We start from the raw sequence: 20,656 nt of genomic DNA, 5'->3' as shown, positions 1-20,656 counted from the left end.
TGACTATAGGAGTTATGTTAAGAAGACCCATGCGGAGGGGGATAAAGCGGGTACGACAAAAAAAAAATGAGATTCTGTGGATGCATCCACCAGAGGATGGATTTCTTCGCAATGGGGGAATGTAGAATCCGATCATTCCACTGACCTGAGGACTGATTCCATTTGTATTCCAGGTCCTGCTGAAGTGGCCTCATCCTCAACCTGGCGTTGGGTATGAGGAAAATGCAGGAGGCCATGGAGCCCAGCAGAGAAGCCACTTGTCTTACTGATGGCTGAGGAGCTTGAAGAATGATGTTGTCTTTGACTTTCATTGATGACAGTCTTTCCGCCGAAGGAAACACTTTTCCTAGGGCGGAGTTGATAATGGCTCCCAGATAGTGGATCGACTGGGTCAGTTGAAGGACTGATTTGTCCAGATTGACATGAAGCCCCAAGCGTTGAAGTAGGTTCAGACACATGAGAAGGTGTTCTTGTACCAAAAGAGGAGGTGATTCTTTTAGCAGCCAATCGTCCAGGAATGGATAGACGTGTAGGCCTTGGCGATGTAAGAAGGCCGCTACTACTACCACGCATTTCGTGAATACCCTTGAAGCTGACTTGAGGCCGAAGGGTAAGACCTTGAACTGGTAATGATCCTTCCCTACTGTGAAACGTAGGAACTTGCGATGCCGTGCTGTGATCGGGATGGGGAAATATGCATCCTGAAGGTCCACTGGGCACATCCAATGGCCTCTTTTTAAGTGTGGAAAAATTTGATGGAGAGATAGCATCCGAAATGTTTCTTTTTTGATGCATTTGTTCAGGAACCGCAGATCTAAAATGGGTCTGAACTTGTTTCCGGACAAGGAAGTATCTGGAATAGATTCTTTTCCCTCTCTGCATTGGTGTGACCTTTTCTATTGCTTGTTTTTTTTAGAAGGGTCGACACTTCCTGACGCAGGAGGTCCAAATGATGTTGTTTGGATTTTACCAGAGGGGAGTCTTTTGGAGCCGTGCAAAAACGTAGCGCGTATCCATTGTCTAGTATATTTCGCACCCATTGATCTTTTGTTATCCTGCACCACTCTTGAGAGTAGTGTGTTATACTTCCTCCCACTGGAGTACGCAACGGAGCTGGAGGAAGCATTGACTCATTGCTTCCCCCCGGTCTTGGATGTGGAGGAGGATTGCTGCTGGTGTCCTCCTCTCCCCCTGGAGGAACGTCAGACTTGATATTGGCATTTTCCCTGCTTGTTTTGTGACCATTGAGGGGTTTGAACCCACTGCTGGTTACCTTTGCGATTGTATGGCCTGTAACTCTTCCTGAATTCTTTCTTTTTCTCAAGGCCTACTGCCTTCAAAGTGTCCAATTCAGCCTTCATTCTTCCCATCTCTTCGTCTGTATGGGACCCAAACAGAGAGGTACCCGAGAACGGAAGATTGAGAATGCGCTGTTGTGCATCAGGCTTCACTTCAGTGAGGCGTAACCAAGAGGATCGGCATGCGCAAACGCCATGCGCATAGGAATGAGCTGCCGGAGATACTCCATCAGCTGCCATGCTTATAACTTAGTTGGAAACCAGAGCACCTTCTTGGATAATTTCTGAGAAGTCCTGCTGGTCTTCCTTCGGCAGCTTCTCTTTAAAATGATCTAAAGGGGGAATGTCCATGACAACGCGGTCAAAATACTGCGCTGCCATTACCACGCGTCTTTTACAACGAAAGTCGTTACCACGACTTGCGCTGGAGGGCGCTCTAGACTAAGGAATAGTAGATTTACTATTCCAACACCTTCCCTACTGTACGTAGGCTGGAGTTGGAATAGTAAATCTTACTATTACTAAGTCCAGTACCCTACAGCGCAAGTCGTGGTAACGACTTGCGTTGTAAAAGATGCGTTGTGATGTAACACGATCTAAAAGATCGCGTTGTAACATCATACAACCATATAAAGAGTCCCACAGGGATCTGTCATCTCGCCCCAACAGGGCTTCAGCATTGGAAACCTGCAAAGTGGAAGCAGCAGAACCACAGGCCTTCCTCCCCCAAGAGTCTTGGGCTTTACTGTCCTTATCAGGTGGAACGGAGGAAGAAGATGCTACTGAATGCGTTTTCTTCGCTGCTGCTATTATAACGGAGTCAGAGGGAGGATCAAATCTCAGAAAGAGAGGATCCGATGCCGCAGGCTTGTACTTCTTTAAGATCCGTGCAGGGGCAGCTTTTGCTGAAGCCGGAGTTAGAAACACCTCCATCACAGGTTCAATAACTCCCGGTACCAAGGGGAGCAACTTTCTTGACACCGTTCCTTTATGTAGTGTTTCAAAGATAATGGAAGTGGTCGTTTGAGTAGTGGCCATGGTAATATCTAACTTCTGTGCCCTCTGGTCAACACATCATGGAAAGTGTTCACGTCGTCAATGGGTGACACTCTGCTGGGTGGACTATCCGTGAGGGTGGGAGAGTAATCCCTCTTAGATGAATGTGTTGATGATGATGACCAAGATGGTGTGCATCGTCTTTTACGATGGCCATGCGCAGACATACGATCAGGAGATCTGCCCCGGTGCTCTCTGGTGCGTGTGTTAGGTGACTTATCCACTTCCTGCATCAGGCGCTGCAAAGGAGACCTATGCAATGGGCTTGAGTATTCAGCTGCCCTTTGTGTAGTACCTGCCGATGCTGGCTTCCATAGATGTAGAGGTTGCAGCCACCTGGGAGAGAGATGCACTGAAGGTGATCTCTGCCTCCTCAGGTACCTTCTTGCAGGAGAATCTGCAGGCTCTTTAGAATGCCTGGATGCACTGCGAGAGCAAGCAATCGTCAGTGGGGAGCTTCTGATAGAATGTGAAGAGGCTCCATGGGTTCTTGAGCGCGATCTCCGTTGCGAAGAGCGATGGGACTTCGCTGGCGACTGCCTTGACGAAGATCTGCTCTGCGTCACCATAATGGGAGAGACTCTGGATCCTGAACGTCTCCTCGACGGCGATCTAGAATGCCTCGACATTGAGTGGTGCCTTGAGCCTCTAGACCTTGCTCTTGAGGGAGAGCGTGCCTGCGATCTCCTCACTGACCGGTTCGACGGAGAAATCCTCCTCGACGTCGAACGATCCCTCGACTTCGATCTTCTTGGTCTCGACGTCGAATGTGACACCGGAGGGGGTCTAGACCTCAACGTCGAATGTCGCCTCGCCGCCGACAGAGGTGATGGTACCTGTCTCGACGTCTAACGCTACTTGGATGACGTCGGCGGAGAGGCCTTCTTCGACGCCGGTCGCTGTTGAACGTGGGATGGCGGAGCTTGACTCGACAACGGCCGCCTCGACGGCGACGACGGAGACTTATCTCTCGACGATGTGCGAGCCCGCACCAACGGAGATCGTTGCCTCGCCGCTGATCGCTGCCTGGTTGACGATGGCGGAGGTATCAACGTACCTGTGATCCTCGACGACGACCGGTCTTCTCTCGACGGCGATCCCGCCGTCGATGGTCTTTTCGTCATCGTTTTCGACGCTGAAGAAGGGATTCGAGGCACCAAGCCCGCCGCCGATGGAGAGCACACAGGAATCTTACTTGTGGATGCTCTCTCCTTCTTCTTCTTCAGCGTTGACCTGCCTCTGGATGAAGATCTTCTTCTCTCTGCCAGTCCATAAAGGCGAATCCTCTCTCTGTCCTTCACACTTCTTTTGGACAGGGGCTGACAATGGTGGCAGGCGTGAGGATCATGATCAGAAGGCAAACATAAAATACAGACTGAGTGAGAGTATGTTTTTGCCTTCTTTTTGCCATAGGAGGGGCAAGGATAGAAAAGGGAAGGCATTTCTGAGTAAAATTCAATGCCCAATCCCTTCAAAAAAGGTTACAAAATACTTCAACACTGAAAAAATGTCGAAGTAGAAAGATTTCACCTCAAAAAGTGAAGTAATTTCTGACAAAATCAGAAAAAAGCAGAGCTGTAGAGACCAGGGTCCTGTCCGAGGGAGCCGGAAAGAACAACTGACCTAACTGTCACTCCTGAGGCATGATGGGAGCTAGGGGTCATGGCTGCCTTAAAGGCACGGTGCCAGTTTTCTGTTACTGTTTATGTGAGTTAGCTTTTCAGCTTTCTACTCTATGGTTTCTTCTACAATGCAGCCTATGTGCTGACAATGCTTTCACTTTCCTTGCAGGATTACCTTTTCTACTGTATAATAAAGCAGTTTTCAAAGGTTTTTTTTCTCCCTGCTTTATTGGAATGTTTCATGTGCAAAGACTTCTATTGCAGCATTGTTCAACTTTTCCAGAGAGGACTGCATTGTATGTGTTTATATATGTATATATACATATATGTAGAGCTACATATATATGCTATATGTTTTCCGGGGTCCTGCACATGGGCGGGAATATTCATGTGCTTAAGACTATTGATGAGGATTCCCTGGAAGAGAATCCCTTGTTTCTCAGGGTTGACCAATCCTCCTGTGCCTGCAATGCTAACCCACAATATTGAGAGTGGCTTCCGGGGGTAGATATAAAAAATTAAAAGCATGCCGAGCACCTGCAAGACATTGTGGAGGAGAGAGTGTGTGAGTTTCTCTCAAGACATGCTTCGAAGCCGGTAAGCTAGTGCCTCCCCGTAGCAAGGAGACATGATGACTATCAACAGGGGCTAGTTCGGTGGGTTTCGGTGCGTTGATTACAGACCCTCTGTTATGCAAACCCACCCCACCCGCCTGGGAAGAAATGCCCCCACCGCCCTACTGTGCGCTGGAATTGCTCAAGATACTATGGGATAAACCCTGCTCCATTTTGTTGAGTCTATCTTCTATCAGACACAATTTTTTTCAACAAGGGGTCAATTAAATTTGAGATTCCCTCCACTATCCATGTATAGAGAATCTCCTCGTTAAATATAGGTGGGCTATCAACGGCACTTCCGGGTAGGCTATCACTAGTAGTAGCCGATGTGGTTTGACAGCACCCGCCACACCCCCTTGAGGCTACCTTCCGTTTGACTCCCCCTGATGGTTGGGGGATGGTCTTCGATGGATCCCGGGCTTTCCTTTTCTTCGAGGGTGGTTCCCCTTTTTCAACCTGAATTGCTTTCTTGCCCCTAGTTATAACCATTGTTGTGCCTGAATTGGAATCTGGACTAGATGGAGTAGATGGTGATGAGGCGATAAAACCCGGACTATACTGACTTAGGGACAAGGAAGGTATGACAGAGGGTGTATCTATTTGTGTTAGAACGGTGGGGGGAGCCAAACTACCATTGATTAGGGGCATTTGAGGTTCTAAAGATAGCCTGCGCTCAGTTAGTTGAATCTGGTGAATCAGCGCAGATTCTGCCCTAGTCAAAAATACACCACCCTCCCTCCTACTCCTGCCTTATGTTTGCTCAATGGTCCAGCCCCCACAGGAGGCATAGCAGCGAAGCAAAGAGATTAAAGAGTACCATGCAATTAAAAAGTCAGATGTACATAGGGTGGCCCAGCCCAGCCTCTTCCAGTCTCGGATGGGCACAGACGAACCCGCCCTTGGTCCGGTCTTCGTCCGGGCTGCGTCCCACGCCGCGGGTTAGAGACAGTGCTTATATGAGCGTTTTGACTTCAGCTCCTCCCCTTGTTAGCAGCAGCGGGATGGAGCACTGTGCACCCTGGGCGTTGTAGTCCTTTGGCAGGGACACAAGCGAATCAATCCCTGGTACCACGATCCCACCAGGGGAACTCATGAGTACAAGGTGAGCTGGAGCAGCCGCGGGACAAGAATGCGAGAAGACACACCTGCGCCGTGGGGCAGAGGCAGTGCTTAAATGCACGTGTTGACTTCAGCACCTCCCCTTCGTTAGCAGCAGCGGGATGGAGCACTGTGCACCCTGGGCATTGTAGTCCTTTGGCAGGGGCACAAGCGAAGCAATCCCTGGGACCACGATCACATCAAGGGAACTCGGGAGCACAAGGAGAGCTGGAGCAGCCGCGGGACAAGAATGCGAGAAGACACACGATATTCCCAATTATATAACAATAAACAAGGGTTTACCCAAATCACCCTCTATACTTGGGTATAGAACACTATCAAATGCGAAAAAGATAGGTACGGAGGAATTAATATCTCATTTTTATTTTATCATAGGGAACGCTCAATTACCCTATCATCATTGTACAATGCTATATAAATATATTGTCCAAATGACTTCAAAGCATACATATGCCGTGGGACTGATCTTTGCACATAAATCATTACAACGTTCATAAGCACAAGGACATACCAAAATACATATATGTGAAACATAAACAACACATCAAACAATTATGAACTGAACTCTACGTTGCCAATACCCCAAAAACGTTTGTATAACTAGTGTTTACACATTTATTCTGGGTGATACACTCAGAGGTAGTCTTTTGAGCAGATAGGGAAAGACACCTCTTTACCCTTTACTCTATTGTGCTACAAACAGTTTAAATCCCACTTTTTCTTTTAATAGGGACTCCTCAAGAAATGACACATTCCCAATTAGTCATAAGGAAACACTAAGCAAAGGTGGGAGAGGAAAAAGCCAGAGGTTTAGAAAGTCTCCAAGATGTTGAAAAAATAATTAATTGCAGATTTTCAGAAATAACCAATCAATCACACATTAGAAATGCCAAGAGCAACAAGAAAAATAAGGTTAGAAGTTAAGACACGTCTCTTACAACTCTAATAAACAAGGCAAAGAGGGGGCGTAAATGACAGAAACAAAAAGACAAGGGGGTCACAATCCTGACAGTAAAATAGAGCAAAAAGTGTTGTGAAACACTGGTCTTAACTCACAATGCATATTTAAACTCTAAGAGAAACAGGAATTAGAAAGAATAACTCACAAGATTAGTGCCACTGCAGCCGAGGAGACACCAGCTACTGTGCCATGCCATGAGCTGACAACCTCCTAAATGCGGATTTGTAATGCAGTCACACAGAAGTATACAAAAATGTGATGGTTGGAATGCTTGAATTAATCTCCCCACTGGTAACTATTCGGGCCACCCAAATCCCAGTCCTTCATTATTTTGCATACCATGCCACCTCAGTTTGAAACCAGACATATGTAAATCAGTCATGACACTGCTCCATTGGAAACAATCCAGCCTGAACTGCCAGGCCATTTCCTCCTTGAACTGGCACACAAGCAACCCAAGACCAGTGTTGCCTTCATTAGGGCCCATCAGTCGGGCATAGCTTGGTTCCAGTGCCACAGTGTGCAGGGCTCCCATGTTGGACATACCCGGCCCACTTAGAGTATCACACCAAAGTATACAAAAAAGTGATGGACTTAATTGTGGAATACATCTCAGCCTTTGGTAATTAATTGGGGTTGAATCCCAGCCCATCAATATTTTGTACACCGTGCCACTTCAGGTTGGACCCATCCGTATACAAATCAGTCCTGTCCCAGTTCCAGTGGGAACAGGCTAACTCGAACTGCCAGGCAGTGTCTTCCTAAAGTCTCAGGACATTAGGTAATAGCTGACTGTGAATCAAATCGTACAGAAAGATGCAAAGTAAATTCTTTGCCTGGATGAATCATCTTTAAAATAGCAACAGAATCAGTTTTGGGAAGATAGGAGCTGTAACTGATAAACCAACTAAGCCAAATAAATCTATTGATAAATCCACTGCTAACATGTCTTCAATGATCCTTCCATCTGGGACCTCATCACATATGGCTTTCACTGTATTACTAGAAAGACGATCATGGACATGAAATGATGATTGGATAGTATATGGCTAAATGTGTTTATAAATATGAATGTGTGTGTATATGTTCAAGCCAATTCCCTTCCTTAATTCATCAGATTAATTAGCTTTAAAATGAATTATTAACTCTGGCTGCATTTGGCCTAAACAGCTACAATTATTCTAGATAAAACATTTAAACTAGAGGCGCCGTATAACCCAACGTTGAATTAAAAAGCAAATAGGCATATTCGTTGGTTCCCTACCTTCAATTCATTCTCTTTTTGCTGCAGTGAGGCAGTCAGTTCTTGCACCATGACCTCCAGACACTTGATGCGCTTGTCCTGCTGATTTTCCTTCTCGGATGACAACTGCTGAATTTGGGCATCTTTGGAATCTAACACCTGTGCCAGCTGCTGCAGCATTCTGTGCAAGAGAAGAACCAAAATGTCAAATTACATTGAAAACAAATCCAGCAATGTCAGCAGAGTGGAGCCTTCAATTAGACTTTCTTTTCTCTTCCATTGTCTTGTCTAGAGAAATGTTTTATTTCATTTTCTCATTACGAGATCAAATTTCTTGATTTAAATTGTACATTTCTTTTCACTGTAATGATGAGACTTATGCTAAAGATGAAATGAAGCGCATTCAGTGAAATTTGGTCAAAAATGGCAAGTCTTGTATCAAAATTACCAGCAGCCATTTTTGCCACATTACAAAGACATGCCAAGATTTATTTGGGGAATAAAACATTGTGTCTATTAGTGGGTATTGCATGACTCCTTGTAGTGTGGTGTTGAACGTGAATGGATTTACACTAAACCGGTATTTGGATATTTGGTAGATTTCTTCCACACAAAAGGACCCACAAGCCGGAAACAGCATAACGTTATCCAACGGGTTCTCCTGGTCGCGGAAACTGCCGCAAGCAGAACGCCAAGACCAGAAAAACCACACAAGACTTAATAACCATGTAAATTCCATTAATACATTCTACATTAAAAACAATGGGGAAAAAACATTCACCACATTATACAACGCCCCCCTTTCAAAAAGAACCAAAACTAACCAAAAAAGTCTAATAAACTATAAATTCATTACACTTTCTTTGAAAAACTCTTGTCTATTTAGGATCAACAGTCTGGACAAGTTGAAAAAAGGAGAACTCTCACCTTTTATTATTATTTGTATTTTCCACTAAATAGTCATTAACCTCTTCTTGAACTGACAATGGTAAAAAAAAATCCATGGAAGATGAATCTAAATCTGTATGTTTAGTAAGAGAGCAGTCTTGTTCCAACTGGCTCCAAACAACACTCTTGCGTATATTTTTCCTATCCTCTTGCATGTTTTTCTGTACAGAATTAGTTCCAACACCAACTGCACCGAAATCGAAACCTGGTGCTTCTACTAGTTCTGGACTGTTTGTGATTGGAAATGATCTGAGCCTGAATGTCATTCACTTGAAACACATTCCTTTTGTTACACCAACCTTTGCCTATCAGTAAAACGTAAGAGTTGCTAGCCTTAATAACCTTCACAGGTTCTGAGAATTTAGACAATCCTTTCTTGACTTTAGTGGGTGTTTTGTTAGTTACCCAATCTTCCGCATCAGTGGATTTTTTAAATGTTTTTCGGGCAATCAAAAATTGCTTTGTACATCCTTTGTTTCTTCAGTAAATTTTTTTTACTAAATCCTTTGAATTGCAGTTTTCATTACACGAATGTCACACTCTTTCAACAACGCAGGGTTCAAGTTTGTTTTGGGCACTTTTCCTCTCAGTAACACAAAAGGTGCCAACCCAGTAATGCTGTGAGATGTAATGTTATAATTTGCGCTTTCTGTGTCAAGTATTCATTCATCTTAAAGCTACATGCAATGCAGTTTTCACACTCTCTTTCAAGATTCGAGTCACTCTCTCTAACATTCAAAGAAGGACTACGGCGAGCCACCCTCAAATGCTTGATGTTGAAACTATTCACACATTTCTGCATACCTGCTGATAAAAAGTGAGTATGACTGTCAGTGACAATCGCTTTCCGTGCACCTTTAATGTAAAACACAGAGGATAAAAATGTTACAACATTCTCTGCGTTCGCATCACTTACAGTGCAAAAATATATCACTTTTTAATGATAATCAATGAACAGTTGGCAGTTCGGGCTGGACTGTTCCCATGAGGCACAGGGTCAAGACTGATTTGCATATGGCCATGTCTGAACTGGGGTGGCTTGGTGAGCAAAATAACGATGGATTAAACCCAGATCTGCAACTGGGGGTGAATGTTTTGCCATTGTGCAACATTCCGTCCATCATCTTGTGTGTTTTGCTAATCAATGAACACAAGCATTTACCTAGAAACCGAAGGCAACATTTTGATTAGCCTAGAAAAGTCCACAGCAAACTTATCGCAAGGAGTCTCTGGAAATGCTGTCTTAGGTAAACGTCGTTTACAATGCGGTGTTTACACCGCACGACCTTTACGACGCTGCCATTACAACGCAAGTCATTACTACGACTTGTGCTGGATGGCAATCTTGGTTAAGGAATATTGTGATTTTCTATTCCAACACCTTCCCTACTGTTACATGAGCTGGAGTTGGAATAGAAAATTATAATAATCCTCAATCCGCGCCCTCCAACGCAAGTCGTTGTAAAATCCGCGATGTAAAGTACCGCGATCAAAATGATCGCGTTGTACTATCATACATCCCTGTCTGATTTAAATAATTGTCTGTAGGCTTCCACTGTTTATTTTTTAATGTACCTTTATTAAAATTTTGTTCAATAATAGTATTCACATATAGGATATTTTCAATTCAGCATTTTATTGTATACTGTATCAGTTGTCTTAGATATCAATTTTTAAATCTTAGAATGAGGAATCAACACACAATAACCCCTTTTACCTGCCGCAAACAGCTTTTATGTAGCGAATAGACTACGTTGCACACATAATTCGATTATGTTACATATCAATAAGGCCAATGTTCAAACCATCCTATTATTGTCAGACTGGGGTATTGCTTGAGTGATCAATTCCAGCTAGCCCACCACCGCTTCCCGGGCCCTCCTGTCTTTCTATCTCGAGCTGCGAGCTCGAATCTGGGCCCATTAAATCCTGCAACATTAAAGCCCCAAGCAAGCAGCACATCTGGTAATTTATTATCTTTCCTTGTTCTTCTCATATGTTTCTCCTCTGCAGTATTCCATTCCCTCAAGTCCCCTTTACATTTCTCTCTGGTTTGAGCTTTATAACTCATCCATTGAATTGCTATGTGTCCTTTTGCCACAGTTAGTCCCTGAATGGTAAATTGTCTGCTGCACTTTCACTTGGATTCCTGGATAGTCGGCCCAACAGACATCCACTAATCAGCCATGGAATGTCCCAGCCAGTAGCACCTACACCCTTAGGGCCGCACATTTGGGACATTGAGAGACACGTGTTGAATAAATTGCATGCAATCGTCTGAGGGACAGATTAGTCATGTGTATGATGTTATATTGGATCTGTTTAAACCTTGCACAGATCTACACCGTACGGACATCTTCATGAATATGGGACCAATCTCTAGGGGGCAAGGGTTCACCGCATAAGGTTTGCCATCTGTCCTCCACTCTGAACTAGGTGACCTTGTAGTGTAGTTCCTATTATCCCAATAGGCTCTGCGCATTGGAATAATACCTTCAATAGTATAGGCCTTGACCATACGTTAACTAGGTCTACTACTGTCGATATTAGACTTAAAGTTTTGGGTTTTGCCAGCTAGCTCAGAGTTCACTAGAAACTTTCTCGAATAGGCAAGGAGGAGTTGAACCTCCCTGGATAGACAAGAAGGGATTTAGTTTCTGACAACCATAGAACATGACAACTTTGCTCTCCCCTAATCAAGAGTGTATCTCTAGAGTCGTGTGAAAACAAAAGACGACTTATTTTACTCAGTCAGTACGTGCATTCTTAGTCTCACCAGATTGTAGAGAAAAGGAAGAGACGGGCGTGTTCAATAAAAGATGTTATTTATTGATCAGTCTCTTTTCTCATACAAGAGAAATGGATCGATATTATTGCAATACTTATGGTTAAGTAAAGTGCATACAATAAAAGCAGAAGTATAAAATAATACTGTAAAAACATTGATATGGTTTCTAAGCCATATGAAGGTTTAAAATGAATAAAATGAATACATACACATTTACATTTGACTAATCGTACTCAACTGGTGTTTCTAACTACGCCTACCCCGTGTACCTGACCTAAGCCTAATACGTGGGCGGGAGTAGAAAGTTACAGTTTAAGTTAAGTTTGTTTTGCCAAGTGACTGACTAAAGAATTCTCTGCAAGGGGTTATTCAGTTCTGTACCTGGAATCTAGGATGAATGATGGATGGTATCTCTCGTCTCTGGTCTCGATATTCTAGGCTGCCTGCGAGGGCTACCCGGAAGCGCCGGAGCTGGATTTCTCGGCAGGAGAAAGCAGCGTCTCGTTCTCAGCGCGTCAGGAAGGCGGGGCTGCGCCAGCGGGGTCTGCTCTGCTCTGGGCTTCGGCAAGTCTGGCTGCTCCGATCTCGTCACCACCGCGTGTGTTTGCATAGGGCAATATCGGTAATATTTATACCTTTAAGGTGCCAAGATTGACGTAAGGATGGACATAGATACGTCAATAAGGATGTCATACGACCTGGTCGTTAGCACATTCTTTTGCTGAAGTTCTCGGTGAAATCAAAACAATGGCCGCAGGGTTTTTCCCAGGTCTGTCATACGTTTGATTTGTTTTGAGAACTCCGTATGCCTTATCAGGGGCTGGAGGAATATCGCTTGTCTAATTAGATGGCAAGCGTTATGACCTAATCAGATAACACGTTCCTGTGCCGTAGTGTGGCTTTATCAGATAACGGTTCCTGCATCATGGGGGTTTTCTGCCTCATGGGATGGCTGCTAGTTAACTTGTTAACCAGAATAGGGTCAGGAATAGGGGGATCGATACAGAACCTATAGGAATACATCACACCCACTCCACGCTAACTATGGACATATTTACGAATCTATGCATAGTAAAACATACTGTAGAGTTTCGTGTATACCTTACCACCCCAAAATACATAAATGCATTTTGAAATTATCAAATATACGGAAAAAACAGTCACATGTAATATATGCACTCAAGCTGTAGAATAACGCTAAAGTAATCACGCATATCTATACATTATCACTAATTTGTATATGAGAATTTACACATGAAATGGCTCTTAATACAGAAAAAAGGGTCGAGACCATTCCATCACAGAATAAAATAATTATGAACATTCCAGCGGGCAGCTAATGTCTACAAAGTATCTAAAAATAGAAAGTTTAGTTCTCTAAGAATAGTTCTTACTTTAAGCAGAAAATAAGTGTCCCAAAAAATTTGTAAAAATATTTTGGGGCTGCTGAAAAAAATTGCTGTCCGTGAACTGGAGGGAAAATCGTTCATGGTATTTTGCTATTCTAGTTGAAGGCCAAATTCAGGGAACGCCGTGTGCGAGCTTGCTCAAAAGTCTCTATTTCTGCTCTGGTGAGAACATCATATCATTTAGACTGTCAAAAAAGCTGTCAACAGCTTCCTGGGAGAGTTCCACCAACTCGGAAAAAGATGTAACCATGCATTCGTGCGCATGATTGTTTCCATTGACGTTTTGATTAGTATTGCTGACAGAAGGTCGTACCTGATCAATGCTGCTTTCATCTTGAACTTCACTACCCCTTAATCGTAGTGGTGAAGCTTCCACGAATGCCGTCATCAGGATTGGTAGCCGTTGAGGGCAGCACAAAGCATGAGCCTTTATTGGACTCAACAATGTTTCTGCATCCATTGGCGCATCTGATTGTAGAGTCAGACAGGTGTCTAACACGCATTCTTCTCCGCATAGCAAGCACCTTAATACAGGTAAAACACATCGATGCCACATTGGTCGAAATGAAAGAAACCAAGTCATGCTCAGGTCTCTAAGCCGGGATAGTCCCAGGATTTTTGATATCCGGTCCCGGTATCCAATGGCTAGGATTGTTTCTTCCCTTGTCGCAGGTGTTTTGTCTGTGACATGGTTTGCCATAACGAAATATAAGGACTAGGAATAGGATTCCTGCAATTAGTCCTAAGATGAGGGGAAGTCCGCCAAAAATCGAATGGACGAAATCTGGAAAAATACCCAGTATGGCTTTGAATGGTGTTAATGCCATCGAAAATACTGTCTTAAATACTTTTGAGACTCCACTGGTATCAGAAATATTTAAGATTTCATTCAGGATTTCTGCGAAATGTATGGGGGAATTAGTTGATAATAAGGAGTGAATCTCTGCAGTCGTCCTTGCGACTAGGAGATCATACGTTTCTTTTGATGACGTGAGTCTGGTCGGCGTCTGAAGAAGCACTGTTTTCATTCTGCTTAAAGTATCTATTCGAATAGAAGTAATTTTCAAGTTGGGCCATGCCCTTGCCTCCCTGTCTGGAAGGGAGCTGGGGAACAATAAGCGTCCACAGCACTTGACCTTCGCAGTCGTAGTTACGAGATAAGGAGTCCCGGGCATAAGACTACAGCATCTGCGATCTACAATTAAAATGTAACTCCCATTTTAGAGTCTTTGAAAGAATGGTTCTATCTCTGTTGCAGGTGCGCCTAGCTGGTGACATGAAAGGTTATTTGAGTTCCCTTCACAGGCTCCATGCAAACTAATTCCATTACACAGAAGTGTACCGCTCAGTGACATTGCACAATTATTGCCACTAAGAAACACTTTCTGTCCTTTATTACTGACACATGCATGTGAATAGGGCAAGTTCCATGTTGTTTTAATGTACCCCTTTCCCAATTTTTTGTACATGCCAGCCTGTATATATTTTTGGCAGTATTGAAACCTGAAGGTTGATATTGGAATATTAATTATCCCATGTATTATCCATTCACTGACAGGTCGTTCTGACATTGTCACTGGTAATCTCTCGAGTTTCTCAATGCTCAGGATTGTATAATCAGCACCCTTTTGTGCCATACTGATTTGTTTATCAGTAAGGTTAAAGATATTGAATAGTGACGTTGTGTTGATTAAACGCCAAGGCACATAGCCTGAACGCAGATTTTGTAACGTCCAGCCAAGCTGTACAATAGAACGCAATTGAGACTGACCGTGTTGTAACAACAGCAAGTCTTGCGATATTATGTCGATTGCTGAAGACACAATGCTGTCCAGAGAAAAAATTCTGGAGGACAGAGTCATTAACCCATTGTCCACTACAGAAAGTGATTTTTCCAAATTAATACAGTCAATTTCCCGTATTCTTTCTGCTGTCTCAATTTGAGTCACCTTCCAGGCCTCGTTGTATGCTGCATATACAGAGGCTGCTATGAAACGTTTCTGACGCTGTTTGCGCGGTCCCATAATGAAATCACGCAAGTCAGCACCATCAGTAAGTAAAGTTAGGTGTTGCTTAATTTCTGCCAGTGTGGAAGTCTGTAGCCACTGAAGGCATAATTTTCCCACACTGTAGGTGGTTATTATTCCTGGGTGTTGTCTTTGGGAATATCTAGGGTCTGGCCTGGTCATTTGGAACCCCTGTGTTTTGTTCAGGAATCTGTCTTGACAGTTATTAGTATCTGTGGGCCAGATCAACCACTTTTTCCAATCAGGATGTGTTCTGTTTTGGTTTAATACATAATTTACGTCTATCTCTTCATCTGTGGAGCTATTGCTGTTCATTGTTGGTTTTGGAATAGACGGTTTATTTAAGTCTTTGATTTTGGCTAAGCCAAGACAGGTAGTTTGTTGAACAGTGTCTTTTAAAAATATAATTTGTTCTGGGATCATGCAGGCTCTAAACAAAGATTCTATACCCTGTACTTGCCATTCTTTTGTACCCCAAACACTTTTTACTTCAACATTTTTGTCCCAATAATCAAAACCAAAAGTATTCATTTGTTCAAAGAATGAGTCTGAATATATCAATTTCGTGTTTGTTATCATGGTCTTTGTCCCTGTCTTATTTGACAATTTGAAATAAAATGTTTCGGCATTACTTGTGTTAAAACCTGAAAAGTATGAGTTTTTTTCATAAACGGTTCTTGAGCTTCCTTTTGGAGGGGTTGCACAATGTTCCCATTGATTATAATTTAAAACATTTCTAGGTTGTGCAGATCTATGTAGAAAATGGTTACCATAGTGGTTATAACAGTACATACTATCATAATTTGTCGAACCCTGCAAATAATCATGTTTGGTAAATTTAGCAGACATCACTAAGTCAGACATCATATTATTTATACTTTCAAAGTCCCAATCATCAGCAAATGAGCTTGGTTTTACAAAGTCACTCAACGAGATCTTAATTTGGTGTGGATATTTCAGGATTTCAACCGGCCCATAAATTTCGTAGTCAGTTTTGTCCCATGCTACCCCACCCGGTATAGGATTGGCTGTGAAGTTGACTGAAGAAAGTTCTCTTTTCTCGACGTGTGAAGATGTGTGTGGTTTGAGGATCAAGTTGATTTTCTGACTTGCTGTGTCCATTTTAGCATATTTTCCCTCAATGAAGCGTCCCAAAGTTAGTACCATGATGAGCCAAAGTATGAGGATAAATGCACCAAAACCCACCCAAAATTCAATCCATGGAGAAATTAGATATGTTTCTTTCAGTTGTTTCAAAAGTACTTTAACTTTATCTTTAAAGGTTTTTGTTGATGGCTGTGTTTTTGATTCAGTGAAGCCTTCAGAGGAATCATCGAAGTTTATGAAGTAGCCGGATGCAGTTCTGTCAATTGTTCCAATTGCTTCAGGATTACTGTTTCTTGCATAGTCGTTTGTTACTTCATTATAGATTGGTGTGTCTCTGCTAAATGTTTTTATTTGGGTTTTCAGAGGTCTAAGTTCCATTGCATTGTTGCATAGTCCTTGTTGTAGTTCTGTAGGCGTTTCGAATGTGATTAGCCTCTTAAGATTGAACCTCTGTGTTAGTAGCAAATCTTGGTGTTCTACTACTTCTCGGGAGTCCACTTGGCCTACTATTTGTTATCGGCCACATGTTGTGGTTTTACCAGGTCGATGGATACAACTCGGTTCTCCTTTTTACCAGCAAGCGGCGGTAGTACAACTGATCTTGTCCCGTTGACAGACAAGACAGGAACTGCTTTTCTGTAACAAGGCCCAAATTCCTTCTTTACCGCGATCTTTTCTCTGACTAGATCCCCGACTTTTGGAATCCAGACAGGTCTTGCTGGGACAGGTGGTGGTTCTTCAGTGGTTGTTGGCTGCTGTTTCAACTTTATGTTGCTCAGGTCTTTTCTTGTTTCGTTTAAGTCCTGCAAAACAGCCAAACGATCTTTGATATCAAAGCTTTTTTCCTTCACCACTGAAGTCTGACTGTCGAGGTCTAGACTAACATCCTAGTTCCAAATAATAATTCGTACGGACTGAATCCCTTCAGAGAATTTCTTGGCAAGTTATTTAGACTACGTTGGACACTTATTAGATGTTTGACCCACCCAGCTCCCGAACCTAATACCTTTGCCGTTATAGATTGCTTTATGTCACGGTTTTTTCTTTCAACAATTCCGTTCCCCTCAGGGTGAAATGGACAAGAGTACCGCAATGTAACGCCCATGCTGACCATGGCCTCCTTATAAGCCCTAGAGCTAAAAGCAGGACCATGGTCCGAATGCAGCATGCCAATTGCGTATGTGCCGATAAAGACTCGCAAATCTTTCATAACAGTTCTGGCGTCAGCCGTTCGCTGGGGCCACATCCATATGAATCTCGTGCATGAGTCCACTGCAACCAAGATGTATTTATAGTTACCATCCCTTTGTAAGGGACCACAGTGGTCTAGGTAAACACAGGCTAATGGTTTATCCGAGATTAGAAGGGGCGTCTGCGCTGGACGTCTCACCGTTGATACTTTCATTCTTTGACATATTTCACATTCTAAAACATAGTTCCTTGTTTGTCTTCTCATTTGTGGCCACCAGTATCTCTGTTTTAATAATGATACTGTGGCTGAGACGCCAGCATGTATAGAAGCAAGCCCTTCGTGTGCCGCTATTATCAGTCCTAACCTATGTTCCATGTTTGGAATTGCCCTATCCCCCACTCCAGGGATTCGAGCAAAAGGAACATTGTTTGCATCAGTTATGTATGAGTATTTTACTGGAAAGCCTTTCGGGAGTGTTTCTATCGAATCCTTTTCTGTAGCGCTGACAGCCTGTAATATTTCGCTGTCTATTTTTGTTTTTGACCGTGTGATGGCAGCTACGGAAGCCGTTTGCACAGCTGCCTTCGCGGCCTCATCAGCCAATGAATTCCCTGCAACGTGAACGCCATCACGTTGATGACTCAGCGTATGTATCACGTGAGTCTTTGGTAGTTCTTTTTGTAATAGAACTACTTGTTCCCAGAGCATCTTATGCTTGATTGTGCCTCCTTTTGCATCCTTAAAGCCATTCTGAAGCCAGATCTGCAAGTATTCATTGTAAGACTGAACGCAGTAATACGAATCGCACACTATGAGTGTTGGGAATTCTCGATCGGTATTTTCAAGCGCCATCTTAAACGCTAGTAGTTCTGCTCGCTGAGCTGTACAATCTCCTAGAGATTGTGTCTTAGTGATAGCCGGTTTGAATTTTCCTTCGTGCCAGCGACCTTTAACAATCGCGCACGCAGCACTGTAAGCTTGTTTACCCCCTACTGCGGGTTGTGCTGATCCGTCTGTATATATTATACAGCCGTAATGTTCTAGAGGCAGAATTTCGGTCGGCGGAGGACATTCAAATTCATATTGGAGAAATTCTTGTGTTTTTAAGTTAGGATCAAATTTGTATGCCACGTCTGTTGCAGCAAGAGAATTAGCCCATTGTATCCATCTCGGATGGAGCGCTTTAGCATTTGGAATGCTTGCTTTTGTTACAGCCTCTAGGGCTGGTATTGGTGTCACGATTATTATTCGTTTACCTTGTGCCAGGGCTCGTTCTTTTGCTATAGCTGTCTGTGTTGCAGTAAGAATTTTTTCCGTTGGGCTAAATTTCATTTCAGCCTTAGTGTACAAGTGTGATTTGAATGCAATTGGTACCTTTTCTCCCTCATTAGAGGTCAGGTATGTGAATCCGCATCTTCCTGGGATGACTCGAATCACAAGATTGCGTGTGTTATCACGTGTTTCTAATTTTGTTTTAATTAACATGTCTGTTTGTAAGGATCTCAAAATTTCTGTGTGTATTTGAGTCCAATTGGTTCTTTTAAAATCTGGTTTTATTAGATCATAAAGGGGTTTGACCCTTTCTGCGTAATTTGCAATGTATGTTCTTCCGAAATTTAGGAAGCCTAGAATTGACTGTAGGTTTTTTAGTGTTCTAGGTGCTTGGAGTACGGCACATTTCTCTAGGAAATTGTCAGCCAGGCTTTTGCCTTCACTTGATAATTCGTATCCTAAGAACAGGACTGTTAGACGGGCAATTCTGGATTTTGTAAAGTTGAATTTGTAACCCTCTGCTGCGAACCCAAGTATTATGGTGTTCACTCTCTTCAAGTGAGTATCCAAGTCATCATCTGTTAAGTATATGTCGTCGACATAAGATAATGCTTCGTCATCATATGTTTGTAGTAATTCTGTTACTCTCGCTGAGAATACCCCTGGGCTATTCTTGTACCCCTGGGCTAACCGACAGAATTGTTTTTGAGTGCCATTTATTGAGAACGCAGACAAGTATCTGCTCTCTGGTGCTATGTTTTGACAAAAGAATCCATTAGAGATGTCTAATGTTGTTTTGTATTTTTTGCGCACTATGTTATTCATTAGTGCAGCACTATGCGAGTTTTGCACTGCAAAAGTTTTGCAACATGAGTTAAGGTGTCGGTAATCCAAAACTAGACGATATGAATTGTCTGGTTTGGAGACCGGAAACAAAGGGTTGTTCATTTGTGAGGTGCAAGTTTCAATCACCCCCTGGTATTCTAATTGATCTAGGATTTCTTTTACCTGTTTTTTAGCTTCTTGCTTAATTGGGTACTGTCTTTGTGCAGTAGGTTGTGATTTTAACTGGATTTTGTGAGGAGGAGAGTCCTCATCCCATCCTACATGATTTTTATATAAAGCAGGAGCTTGAGCTACTGCCCACTTTCTTGCAAGTGTATATTTTTTATGAATTGGAATATGATTTGAGAAGGCAGGCATAATTATTTCTTCGCCATGAGGGCACTCCCTGACAAACTCTGGTGGCCAGTCTTTTTCAGCTAGAAGGATGTCATAGCCCTTGGAGAGATTATCCCAAAATAGTCCCCTTATTTTTCTAGTCTTATCCCCTTCTATACGTAAAGTTATTTCATATATTTTGTGAGGTTTGCTAACTCTGGTGTCTGCAGTTTCCACTTGAAGATATTCATTCGTGTCCACTGTCTCCAGAAGATTCATAAGGACTTTGCGAGCTATGCTCACTTCTGCTGCGCTGTCTAGCATTGTCTGAGCCCATTCTCCGTTTTTCAGTTGTGTCCTCAGTATTCTCGGCATTGTTAACTACCTTGATACTGGCTACCTTCTTTTTTGGAAATTGTAATTTCTTTTTTAGATGAGCAGGTTCCTTGTCTTTGGACTTGGCGTGCTCTTCTCTTTGTTCTGATCGTCCTCTCCTTTCCGATTTCTGCGAGGAAGTATGAAAAGATTGAGAGGGACGTGTATCAATGTCTTGATATCTATCAGGCTTCTTTATATTATCTCTATTTCTAAGGTTATATCTTTTCCCAGAGGGGTCACTTTGGGGTGACCTGTGTCTTTGGTTTGGAGATTTTTCTCTCCGCCTAGGAGACCTTCCTCTGGACTGGAATTTCTTTTCTTTAGGATTGGATTGTTTGTTTCCATCCCAGCTCTTTTTTTGTGATGTTGAATTATTATTAAAAAATATTTTTTCGGGACTTTCAATCAGTTGTGGTTTTACTGGTATTCCACCTAAACTATCTCTACCTAGTTCCTCA

At 42.9% G+C, this 20,656-nt stretch overlaps 1 protein-coding gene across 1 annotated transcript in view; it reads right to left on the bottom strand.

Moving 5' to 3' along the window:
- Positions 1-20,656, bottom strand: part of PDE4DIP (phosphodiesterase 4D interacting protein) — a 1,524,691-nt gene that overhangs the window by 1,104,190 nt on the left and 399,845 nt on the right. The window contains exon 5 of the mRNA XM_078686955.1: positions 7,938-8,097. Within this exon, the coding sequence (XP_078543081.1) occupies positions 7,938-8,097 (160 nt within the window). The remainder of the gene's footprint in view (positions 1-7,937; positions 8,098-20,656) is intronic.

Source organism: Lissotriton helveticus, chromosome 1_1, assembly GCF_964261635.1.
Source record: "Lissotriton helveticus chromosome 1_1, aLisHel1.1, whole genome shotgun sequence".
NCBI lineage: Eukaryota > Metazoa > Chordata > Amphibia > Caudata > Salamandridae > Lissotriton > Lissotriton helveticus.
Note: the sequence above shows the minus strand (reverse complement) of the source record. Positions and strands in the feature narration are given on the sequence as shown.